Raw genomic sequence first — 13296 nt, forward strand, 5'->3', positions numbered from 1 at the left:
TTTTTCTGATGTTAAAAGAGATTCTAATTAATTCTTACAAGCATTTTTAATGTATTGTATATACTTGTGCATCAGTAGTTTTTTTTTTGAAAAATTTGTTCAATTTTCTTGGGGTTGGCCTATACACGGGTCAGTTTTTAAAGACGAAATATCGAGCCCTTCTACCAAATCATAGCTACATGGCCTCTGAATGGCTATCTTCAAGATGTGACATCGTTGGGTGGCGTTACTAATCAATAGTGATTTTTGTAGCTATGTTCAAATTCCACGGAACGGATGATGTTAAAGCAAAAAAAATCAAAAACATCATTGGCTCTGAAACCTGGTAGACTAATGTCGATTTTCAGCCTTTAGATTGGAGCATCAACAAGCCTTTCAAACATTTTTTAAGAAATTTATAGCATGGATGAATGAGTTCTGAAGATAAAGAAACAAAAAGTGGTGCCACAAAGTAACCCGGCATTGTCTAGTTTACCAGTGGGTTCACGAAGGCTTACATCCTGGAAGAGACAGAGCCTGGGTCGCATCTGGTTTGACAAAGTGGGTTCATGAAGCATGGAATTATTTTTCCACAGAAATCATCAAATCCTTTAAGAAGTGTTGTATCAGCAACGCGATGGACGGAACCAAAGATGACATCCTCTTTGAAAGTGCCGATGCCAATGACAACACAGTTGAAGATGGAAACTAAGATGCTACACTGTAAGATGCCTTACCAGGCTTTCAGTGCAGAGCTTGGAGAATTGGAATAAATTACTTCGAAAGTTTCAATCATTTTTTTTTTATTGTAACTTTTATTGCATGGAAATGTACTAATTTTCACCTCTCTAAATTGCACACATTTTTGAAGATCAGCTTATATACAGGTTTTCAATTTATTGCGGTTTTAGTGGTCCTGAGGTTAGGGAGTTGCAGACTATATACAGTATTTGTTTTTAATCAAAAAAAAAAAAAAAAAATTGTCTGTCACATTATACTACCAAATTTTCAAGAAAAAAAAACTAAAACTAAAAAACAGTTTAAACATACATCTCATTCTGACAAAATTTTTTTTAGCCTTTAGTTTCTTAGCACCTATCTTAGTTAGGTGCATCCTATTAGCTTTCATTTAATTTTTTAAACAAATTCTGGCTACATCAACATGAGTGAGCGAGCTTCTTAAGAAACTGGTCTGTGATGTGCTACGCTCAAAAATGTATTTTGATGTTTTATGTTATTTTTTCCACACTGTGGTACTTGTTGCAATATTTACCTGAACTTTTAACACCTACTTCTCAGCTGCAAAAAAATGCTTATTTCTTGTTAATTCAATGAAATCACATACTCAGTCACTATTCTACTCATCACTGAAAGAAAAATAATCGCTAAGAAAACAGACAATTCTGATAATCAGGATTTTATCACAGGGCATGACTAATCCCAAGAGCAACTAGAAAATCTGTATTAACACCTAAAATTTTCTATACGAGATCGCTAAACTGAATTCTAAGGATGAAACAAAATTTTCTGATTTCATTGCAAAGTTTTTAAAAAGGCTTTCAAAGTTCTCTGTCTTTCTACATTGATTTGAGGGTAAATTTGTCATGCCCTGTTCTACAGTATATACATAAATTTTAAGGCTTACCAAAATGAAAAAGTTTGATATTTTTTTCGAGGGGGGGTTGGAAGTAGATGGGCATGTTAGATTTCAGTTAATATGGTATATGAAAACCACCACTCAATGAACAAAAAAAAATACAAGATCACAAAAATATCATATAAAGATTTAATACAAGAAGCACACAAAAACAATCTTTGCAGCGTCACAGAATTCCTGAACAATGCCGACATTGCTTCTAATATAAATTCGTTGTAATTTCTATGGTAAGAATCTTTGTTTAACAATATTCTTTCAACAATATTTCTGCTAGCAATCTTATCTACATTATCTTATCTTACACAATCTTATCTCCAATTTTGTTTGGCTGAGCATATTAATCAGTGGCAGCTAATGGTGATGTTGCAGTGTTATGTAGCAATCAGTTTCCAGAGAGGGAAAAAAAGGAAATTTAATGGCTTTTAATAGGCGTTTCATTTTTCAAACAATCAGTAGATTTTGCTTGAACAATTCAGTAAAATTAATTATTAAAATTAATTCAAGCATCTTATAAATGCATGTGAAATCAAGAAAATCTTCTCTGAAGCAAATGTTTTTCTAGCGGTTTTTTTTTCTTTGCAATTCATCTATCTGTATATGAGTGAGCATCAAAAAATTTGTTGGAACCGCCTTCCCTCAGATCTTTCTAGCTTATAGCGTGGAATTTCCAGACTTTGCCCATGTATGCGAGCAAAAAATGAGTGGCGTAGCTTGACCTGATTAGTCCTTGTGCCAAAAATAAAAACTCCAAAATCGATCAAGCTTTAAATAAAAAAACAATACTAGGGTTCTCAGCAAAATCTGCATCATTTCTCTGACAATAACTCAAGAAATTTCCCCTGAAGAAAAGAAAAAATTCAGAACCTTTCTTCTAAAATGTCAATGAGTTTTTTTGTGTTCAAAGAATCCCCCCGTATGGAACTTTTATAGAATATTCACATATTTCACTGGTTTTTGCCAAATATTTTACATAGTCTGTTTTCCCAGACAACTAGGAACGCTGAATATAGACCTCTATATAATTTATCTAACCAACCATGGAGATTGAGAGAATTAGTACTGGTTTGTTACCATGAGACTGCAAATTGGCAAAGAAGCAGGAAAGCTTTAAGTACAAGAGTACTGCCAGTTAAAAATAGAGCTGCTGTTTTAATCACAAACCCAAACAAAAAATATATGCCGGACTATCATCAATAGCTCCCCAAATATTTGTGGCATGGTTTCTTTCACCTACTAAATAATATCAAAATCATCAATATAGTCAGCAATTTTTGTCACAATAATGAATCACCTTAAGTTTTGTGCAATCTGCTGATTTGTAATTCCTTGACTTTCTCAAGGAACTTATTCATTTCCCGTCATTGCTTTAGTTTTTTTTAATTTTTAAATTTGTTTTTACGTTAGTCAACTTAACCCCTTCAAGACCAGGAATGCAATATCACGTCCACATGCCAGTGATTGTTACTTCAACCTCTTTTTTTCCTCATCGTGAACCTTATTGTAACCCTATGAAGCAAAGATATGTTCCCACATGGAAGTGAGAAAGAAAATACTAAGTTGAGGGCAAAAAAGCAAGGTACGGTACATTTTTTATCACAGTAACTCTTATTTATTACCTACTGTTTGTACTGTTTCTCCCCAACCTTAATGATTTTTTTACCCTTTATTCCTTTTTTAACATGCGAACAAGACTACCCCATTTATCGCCTATTTGTCTAATACAGGTCATTCAAATTTATCGCCAACAGCTTGTAAGCAAAGGGGTAAACTCAGTCCTAGGTAAGTTACTGTACCACTTCACTTACAGGAACATAATATTTTGGCTCTCTCAAAACAGATAGAAGAAATACATCTGAGCTCTTCCTCCTATTGAGGTATTTCATTCGCAACCCTGAAAAGGATAGGTGGTAGGAGAAAGAATAGAAAGCCCACTTCATTCATTTCCCCCCCCCTTCATTTCCCATGTTAACAATAATACTAGTTTTTGAGATTCATCTCTGCTACTTCAACTGTGCATTGTCCAAATTTGCTGCCAAAAGCCGGTATGCAAAAGGGTTAATACATTTTTAGATAAGAAAGTTTAATTTTGAAAAGATTATGTTTCCTTCTTATGTATAATGATCGCAAAGATATTCAAAGACTTCCAAACTTTCAAAACATTGTTCATCTCGTATCGTAATGCATCACCTTTGATTAATTATCAGCACAGGGATTATTGTTAAATGGATTCTACCATTTCTGAAATAACTCAAATTAAATTGAAAAATCATTTCAAAAACTTAAATAAAATAATTTTTCTTAAAATTTTACTCTGCAACTGATATTCAGTCCACAAGCCACCACTATTATCTATTTTTTTTAAAAAAACTTCCCCAGCAAAAAAAGTTGTGTGAAATCTTCAACAGCTTATGCAATCGTTGAACAACTTCATCTTAGAAATATCAGGTTGTAACTTCTGTGCTGCATTTATAAATGTGCAAAGAGAGAAAAGAGTTTTAACATTCAACATGTTTGGTATTTGATGTACACTCAGTGATTTGAACATGAAATCAGCCTTTTCGGATAGTACTCTTCTTTCGATGGACGAACTTCCAAGTAACTTAAACACAGACTTCACTTCAAGAAACCATTCATGTGTGGCAACCATTTTATCTTGGAGAGATGTCGCAGATCGAAATGTCTTCAATCGGCTAATTTCTTCATTGCACACTTCTCATTATGGACAAATTTCACTTCCAAAAGAAGGGAAAGGATGGATGTGCAAATTTGAAGAACCAGTAGATCTTCAATATCTTCATACACTGGTTACTCCTAAAAACTTCACAATGTGATCTTCAATTTTCTTCTAAAAACCTGATAATAAACAATTAATTGAATAAAAGAAAATTCACATATCAAGTATAATGTGCGAGAGGGAAAACAATGTAGTAATCTTGTGTGATCTTGTGATTTCATTGCTAATTTAGTTATGACTCTTTAATGAAGAAATACTTGTTCCGCAAACGGTTTTTTTGCTTGATTCTTTCATATTAAAAAGCTTCTGAGCCCAAGAGACATCGCTTGGGAAAAAATATTGACAGATTTATATATCCCTGATATCTAAAGAATAAGCTTTTTCATGCCGTTAATTCTTTAATGAAGAGAGACTGATCCAGAAAATTTATTATTTATTACTGGTGTTGCTCTTCACATATTGGTGTCTTCTATAGCTTTTAAGCCTTACATCATCTGAATAACAGCCCCACAAGCCTAACCAGATGGAAATCTGCTAAGTTTACAGCACAGAATAATCGAATTCCATTACATGCGATATAATTCATCAGGTCAAGATATATTAGCAAACTATTGCTAACAGCCTAACAGTCCAACACAACAGCAGAAACAAATGTTCCAACCAGGACCATTTCGCCTTTATTTTTGAGATGGTTCAATTTTTTTTGAAAAAAAAAAAGCTATTCATAAATATCCTACTTACGATGGCATTCTCGACATAAATTTTGCATTTCTGTTGTACATACTATACCTTCTCTCTTGCGCCATGTTATCTATTATTCATCCGATAAACTTCAGGGATTAAAAGTGTGATGAAAAGTAACTTTTCATTTATTAAATCATCCGGAAAAAAATATCCCATTTCTCCATTTATTGTATTTGTGCAATAAATTTTAGAAATTAAGTCTGATGAAAAGTAACTTTTCATTCATTAAATCATCAAGAAAATCTCCCGCAGGATGATATTTTGAAAATCTGAAGAGCCAACATTTACAAGTGGATGTAATTTACCGGCACATATGAGTGTCAATATAAGATGCGATTCTGGTTTTATGGTAATCATTATGAAACTCATTCATATGCTGCTATGAATATATATCCTGTTCACCTTCTTTTAACACTATCCCATATTACTCTCATATAGATGATATAAAGGCATTGATCCTGATAAAAGTATGCTACACCATCATGGTCATTACATTCAACTAAGCCCCTAACAGATGAGGAGTTAAGACTCCTGATGCAACCAGATTTCTCCATTGCTGCTGGTGGAAAGAATGTAAGTTCTTCATGTAAATGATATGCAAAATCCTAATCAGTCTGTTTTTGTTAGTGCATTTTTAGACTTCAGAGAGGGAATGGTCATATGCCAGCCTATCTACATCATTTCAACTAAAAACATATGTAGTTCACGTAGGTCCAAATAGTTTCGGTACACGAAGTTTTAATGCTGTAATGGAATTTAGCAGATTGGTGTAGATAGATCAGAGAACTAATGGGTTAGTTGTTACTAGCTGGATTAACGCAAAACAAATGTTTGGGCTATCACGGTTGTGTTCTAACATTGATATATTTTAGATTTCATCCAAGTGATACTGATATAATGATTTCTATGTAAGGAAATTGCATTTCATGTAAGTAAACACATATCACTAAGAAAAATTCAGTTTGCAGGTGGCAACATCACTCTGAAATACAACAAAACCAAGCTCAAATTTTTGTTTGATGAACTCCAAAACATCTCGTTTTTTTCTCTTACTTGCCAAATCTCAATCGCTTTAAAAATCTCATCTTTAGAAAAATGAAGCCAACATAAATTGGATTTGATAAATATATGCTCGGTGAATTGCATAGTGCAGCATCTTCAATTTTAAGACATTTTCTTGTAACAAACGACTTGAATTTAAGCAAAAGTATCAACATCTCTGGGAAGCTTCAAGAGTTGATTGTTATTTTTTGTGTAATAACATATTTCATTTTGTCCAATGAGATTAAGCAGGATGGCCAATTGGTGATCTCATCAATGCTCGTTTCACATTATTTCTTATCTGTGTTCTTCACTTACTCTGCTCAACTAAATTACTTCTCCAGAAACGTAGAAAAGGCAAGGACACTTGTGCCTAATATAGTCACCTTCTTCGGAGAAAATGTTAATAATAATATTTAAATAAACTTACCTGAACAATGACACTTAAAAAACTTGTAATAAGCAATTCATTTCCATACCTCTGAAATAATATGCTGGGAAAGAAAAAAAACAAATACATCAAAACACATTCTTAGCATTAATGTTGCAAAAATTGTAAAAATGGAAGGAATACACTGGGAAATAGAAATAAATTATGTGCATAAACTGTTACCATTCTGAGTCGAACTCTTGAAACATTGTAGAGCTTCTCGTGGATGCTTACCAAATATCTTCAATATTCCATTGAGAACAGCTAGAATTATGAAGTATTTACTTCTTGGAGGAGGTTAATCATTTTGAAGACGAGATGCTCAGGGGGAAAAACCTACGATTAAAAATATTCTTTCTCCGCAAACTTGGATCTTTATTCACTTGGACTCCATAACTTCCTTACCATATCTTGCTGATGCAGTAAAAATATCATACCACCTAGATAATATAATCGCTTACCATCACAGATAGCCATGACGACTCCCGAATAATCATGGGATTATGATAATTTGAGTATCACTGCACCCTAAGTTTCATTTCATTTTTCCCCCTTCTACATTATGATTATTTCATGAACTCCAGAACTGGACTGGAACCTGGTGCGAGCCAATTTATAAATCCAAATCTACCCAACTGGAGCTTTGTGTGTTATCTTAGTTGCCAGACAGTAGGATCTTGGTTTAATAATCATTTTCGGAGTACCAGGCATCCTTGTACATTTTTATAATTTGTCCCCCTTTATCTTCATTTCCAGGTTTTTAGAACATTTTTTCTTCTCCATTTTCAAGAAAATAAAATTGCACAGCAAAGTAGGTACCTGTTTAGCTCCAAGATTATTTTTCCACATACATATGCACATGCCCTGGTCAATCTCTATGGAAATGAGAACCTACATTGCCGATCAAATGATAACAGCTGCTACCTATGTTGCCATTGCATCATGACCATTTGAATTAAAAGATATAAGGAAGTATGCAGAAAATGCAGTTTTGGATAGAATGAAATGCTATACCCGACAATTTAAAAAATTTTCATTCTTATTTACAAATCATTCGTGACTAACAAAATCTATATCTACTTCAACACCCCTAAAACAATGTTTTGTATTGTTGCAACAAGCCCTTGGCTGACTGGAAATGTTTTGCGGTGGAAATCCCCATAATAGCCTTTTCTGTACTTTCTCTTAAAATTCTTGTTTCTGCAGACGCACTAATTGTTCTGCAACGTGCATCACAGATTTTGGCATATTCTACTTTGGGGAACTGGAACCTCAGATCAATTAGGTTGGTCCAGTGATGTGTCAGCAATACAATTACGACATGGTAGGTACAGTGGTCGGAGGCAGACAATTCTATTTTGGTTAGAAAACTGTTGTTGGTTTCTAATAGAAAATGTAGCCACCATCTGTCATAAACATAGGTAAATGGCATTGCCTAACGTTATCTGCAGGATTATGTCTTTAGGAAATTTGGTAACCCTATATCATTTCCATTACACTTTCTACGGATATATAAAATTCAATGAGCCGATAAATACACTTTTGCATACTCTTCACCATTAAGACAGATAATGTTGACTGTAAACACCAGAATAAGAAAATTTATAGGAATTAATTTTCACGCTCCAGCATATTCGTCCAATACCATTTTCTCTGCCAAGTTTTACTATCAAATTCTTGACTGAATTTGTTTATTGAAATCTTGACTGCAATTGTCCCTTTACAGAAAAGCTTTCAAAAAAAACAGAAGAAATAAAACTATTTGCATGGCTCGAAATGCATTTTGACCAAAATCTTCTCTATGTTTACATACCTCCTTCTATGCATATATAACATTGATAATCATGACAATGGATTTCAAAAAAACCTAAAAATATATGTATTTTCACACCCACATTGTGCTTCTATATTATTTCCTCGTGGTCATGATTCCCCAATTGTAAAAGAACTAGCAATTCATAAACTAGCCTAGTCAAATGTATCAGTTGACTGAAGGAGCAGTAGTAGACACCATAATTGTTTTCCAATTGACTTGGAAATATACCCTATCCAATTTTTTTTTCATTCAAACTTTTAAAAAACTCATCTAATTCCATCACTTCAGAGCAGTTTTCACGCTTTAAGTATATCTAAATGGGATAGCGAGATCACAGCTCTTTTTTCCAATAGGTATAAAAGGTTTTTTTAAGCGCCAATTCCATTTGATCTCTAACTATACCATTTATATGTAAATGACCATACATCATGTACAAAGACCTTTTCCGTCATAGCTAAACAATTTTCTACAGTTCAAATATTATAGCACCAAATTACATTGCAAGCACTTCCATAAAGCACAAACATAATATATACTAACAGATATATGAATAGCATCGAGCAGATGTTTCCCCGCACGTGAATTTGGCTATTGCAATCAAACTGCTCAAATCAAACATATTATAATCATACTTGAATAAACTATATCTAATTTTCCCAATACTGGTACTTCTTCACTCTGTCCAGATGAGTACTTCCATTCCGACGCTCTCCAAAATAAAGGATGATGACGACAAAGATGACGTTTTAAAGAAACTTTATTGGATTAAGAGAGCTACATGTTCGCACTACAGATGAGTCAATGTAATTCGCTATTGGGAATATACAGCAGAGCTAAAGAGTTACTCAAATTACCACATAGATGGTTTCAACACATGCAGGTTTTATGTATTTATAATGATGCAGTCACTATAGGATAGAGTTCTCTTCAATGATTACTTGCACACATCAAGAGATTATATAATATTCGGTACTTCCATACTTGCTGTTTCAGTTCCAGTTTCATTTCAGTCAATTTGTACTTATCATTCAACTCCAGAAATCTTTACATTTCATTAGCTAAATCGTACAGCTCAGTTATACAAATAACATCCACATATACATATACCATTTCTTTCATCTTTTTGGAGAGGAAACTTTTCCCGGTTATGCCCCTGTATCGTTTTTACAGTAGTACCATATGCACACATAATTTAATATTCCCTGAAATAAATGAAGTTACACACACACAACAAAGAACATCCGTCACAATAAGGGTTATAAGACACACAAGCTAGTTAATATTGAACTGCAATGAAAAATATATACTGTATACTATACTAGTCAATGAAATATATAAGCATTAAAATAACAAAAAAAGGTTCAATACCTCAATGGGAGACAGGATTACTAAAGCACATTGCTTTAAACACAACGCTTATGAATGCAAAGATATATTCTAGAAATAATAAACATTTTTACCACTGTCTGTGAAATATGGAGTCGGGATTAACTTTTTCGAAATGCATCACAAGTAGACTCTTATCACATTATAGAATTTCATTTCCATAAATCACCGACTTCATCCGCAGATTTCAAACAAAATCGGCGACTCTTAATAACATATCAACGAAGAAAAATCAATGTGAATTACATACTGAACGGTTCAATTATCTAGAATTCTTGGAGAAAAGTGTATGAATATGTCGATTGATTTTAAATACTATCTGGACTTCTTGAATGTTTTTCCTCCTTCTTCTTTATAACGGTTTTATCTCAAACTTTATTTTCTTCGCAAAACAATGATCTGGATTAAAATATATTGATGCTAATTGATTCTCAAAATCCTTTAGTGGATACATGTGACTTTTCAGTTATTTGAAATTTTTTTTTAATCCTTTACAATTATCATTATTACTGATATAATATAAAACATGAAGAATCATCAACAAATTTATCACTTGATATGTGTTGATGGGAATCAATAATATGGCATGCGACGTCCACCTCCGCGACTTCTGGGCGCTCTCATGCTGCTGCTGACATCGTGAATGCGAGGTTTGAATCTGTCATCTCTGGGTGAAGCTGTTGGAGCATAAGCCCGGTCAGGCTCTCTCTGAGGATAGCTTGGCCTGCTAGGCTCTTCTCTGAAATAATTCCGCTTGTATCCGACACGACGCTCGTCGTGATCTCGTTGTCCTTCTGGTTTATCTTTGTATTTGCTGAAATCAGGACGAGATGGACCACCAGCATCTCTTTCGAAATGATCTGAACGTGCTTCGAATTTGTGTCTGTTGTACACTTGGGGCGACTCTCGATATTCTTGACGAGGTTCCAAGTGTGGCTTTGGTGAGTAACCAGGGTAACGACTGCTTTCGTAATGTCTGGGACGTTTTTCCTTCTCCCATACCGATTCAACATCTGTTGGGCCTGGGTATGGACGTTTTTGTCCTTCCCGCATTTGAGTTTGCCTTCTTAGCTTTTCTTTCTCTCTTTCTAGTCTCTCACGCTCCAGCCTCTGTTTCTCTCTTTCCAGTTTCAGAATCTCCGCCCGTTCACGTTCCAACATCTCTCTTTCAATACGCAGCTGCACCTTCTCTCTCTCGAGACGGTACGCTTCTTCACGCTGCTTACGTTCAATCATCTTGTGGCGGAACGCCTCTTCACGACGCCGTTCAGACTCTCTGATCTCTCTCTCCCTAAAACGGTCACGAGACATTCTATCGTCCCTCATTCTGTAACCCATGAAACGAGACTTCATTGGCGGCCTGAAGGGCATTCGACTGAAAAACGGTTTCCTGGTGAACGGGCGATGGAATGATTCGGCTGGGACCCTTTCTCTGAAGGATGCATATCCGCCGCGCCCACGGCCTCTAAACCGGAAGCCAAAAGGTCGCCTGAACGGAGGCCTATAATCCCTAGGCTCTCTGGATCGACGCTCTCGATCTCTCTCTCGTCTCCTTTCTTCCTTCTCTTTCTCAGACCCTTCTTCTCCTTCCTTAGATTCTGAATCCTTCTTAACTTTCTGAGTAGTGGCTGCCTTTGTAGTGTCAGTGATAGTTTTCAGTTTTTTCACAGCAGGCTTTGCCGTGGTTCTTTTCAACAGTGTACCGGGCTGGTGAGCGGTAAGTTCCAAATGTACACACTGACCATACAGCTCAGTATCTTTAAGGCTTTCAACAGCCTTGGCGGCATCTTTACTGGCAGACATCGTTATGAAACCATAATATTTCTTCTCACCGCTAACTTGCTTGGCGTTGGTGACAATCTTAACAGAAGCGACTTTTCCCTGCTGGCTGAACAGCCCTTTCAAATCAGCGGCTCTCGTCGCAGAGGACAGTCCTGTGATCCATATATTTCTAGCCGGGGCGTTTTTAGCAACCGCTTCAGTTGGTTTCGTCTGAGTTTTAGGCGCCCCCGCTGATGCTGCTGCCTTTTCGGTTTTTTGAGAGCTGGTAGTGGTGGCGGGGGTAGCAGCAGCACTAGTCTTAGTAATTTCTCCATCCTCGGATTTCTCTTCGGGCTTTTCGACGGTGTCCTCGCTGTCATCGATGACGATTCCCATCTTGGGGTCCGAACCGGCTTCATCGGTCGCGGCCCCCAATTCGCCGGCCGAGTCGCTCGCATTCTCTTCTTCCTCCTCCTCTTCGTCGTTGTCACTGGCCTTACCAGTGTTTTCCTTACCGCCATCTAGAGTCGCCTCTTTGTCATCGACTCTGAGCTGTAGGATCTCGCCATTTTCGATCACCATCACAGAGTCGTTTTGTTTTTCTTCTTCCTCGTCATTGTCTGATTCCTGATCGGCGGCGCCGCTCTCGTCATTCGACTTGGATTCGACGACCGATTCTTTCGCTCTCTTAGATTTCTTACTCGGGGTATCGGTGGTTATTTCGAACACGAAATCCTCGGGGTTTTTGCCCTCATCCTCGAGAGCCTTTTTGAGCCTCTCCATCAACGAGGCCTTGACACCGCTTTTGTCCAGGCCTCGGTTTTCAAGTTCCGTCTTCAAGTCCGCGACCCTGAGATCGTTGAGCTTGACTTCTTTCTTCGCAGATCCTCCTCCTGTGCTTTCTTTCTTGGGCGATTTATTTTCAGACGATAAATCCGACGATGCGACTTCGGATGCCATCGCGGAATTTAAAAAAAATCACAATCTGGATCAATTCACGCACTCACACTCAGAAACTTCCGAAAATGGCGTCTCTTGAGCTAATAAATAGCGTGGTCACGTGAGCCAAGTACTCCCCACAATGTTTTTCACGTCTGACCTTTACAATGCATATCTAGGAATCGATGATTCTTTCTCTACGGACTTCGGAACATATATCATTTTATTAGTTACTTCGTCAGAATATGAAATTTTAATTATTTTAACCATTCCTGTTCAAATTAATCTTTAAAAGTTTTATTAAAAACGATAAATAAAGTATTAAAAATCAAAAAATCGATTTAACTCTGAACATCAATATATTTCTTTAGGGAAGTCCGTAAAATAAAGGAAATATCCTCGTGAGAGAAATTAAATAATTATTCATTAGATTTCTCTCTACAATACATAGTATTATCTTTTCACTAATTTAAATTTTTTTTAAAATTCAGTAACCTAAAATTTATAACTTCGTCTGTTTTTTTTCCATCATGAAAGGACTTGGTTTTTGTAACCGTGCTTTAGAGTGCCTGAAGGAATTAGTTTTCTTAACCGTGCCTTGAGTGCTTGAAGCAATGTCTTTTTTTACTCCAAAGTAAGCACAACTCCAGTCGATCGCCTTGCGCAATTCCTTGCCACAAAACCGGTTATGCCGCAAGTGTGAGTACGTGTACCCAGCGCCGCTGCTGGATACTTTGTCACCGGGACAAGCAGGAATTTTGGCTCCCCTTGCTTGCAGAAGCAGTAAAAGGGTGAATACGGTGCCTCCT

General features: G+C 36.1%; 1 protein-coding gene across 1 annotated transcript; it reads right to left on the reverse strand.

Annotated features, from left to right (window-relative positions):
- Positions 1-9140: 9140 nt before the first annotated feature.
- On the reverse strand, positions 9141-12630 carry LOC149087051 (uncharacterized). The gene has a single exon (XM_089231275.1). It carries the CDS (start codon positions 12506-12508, stop codon positions 10361-10363), a length of 2148 nt encoding a protein of 715 aa, XP_089087401.1. The 5' UTR covers positions 12509-12630; the 3' UTR covers positions 9141-10360.
- Positions 12631-13296: the final 666 nt, after the last annotated feature.

This window comes from Pholcus phalangioides, unplaced genomic scaffold (genome assembly GCF_987345545.1).
Source record: "Pholcus phalangioides strain wild (caught in Gottingen) unplaced genomic scaffold, Ppha-v1.0 ptg000004l_1, whole genome shotgun sequence".
Taxonomy (NCBI): Eukaryota; Metazoa; Arthropoda; class Arachnida; order Araneae; family Pholcidae; genus Pholcus; species Pholcus phalangioides.

What these genes read in the sequence shown, in the direction of transcription:
- LOC149087051 (XM_089231275.1), bottom strand. Translation starts at nt 12,508, where the DNA reads ATGGCATCCGAAGTCGCATCGTCGGATTTATCGTCTGAAAATAAATCG.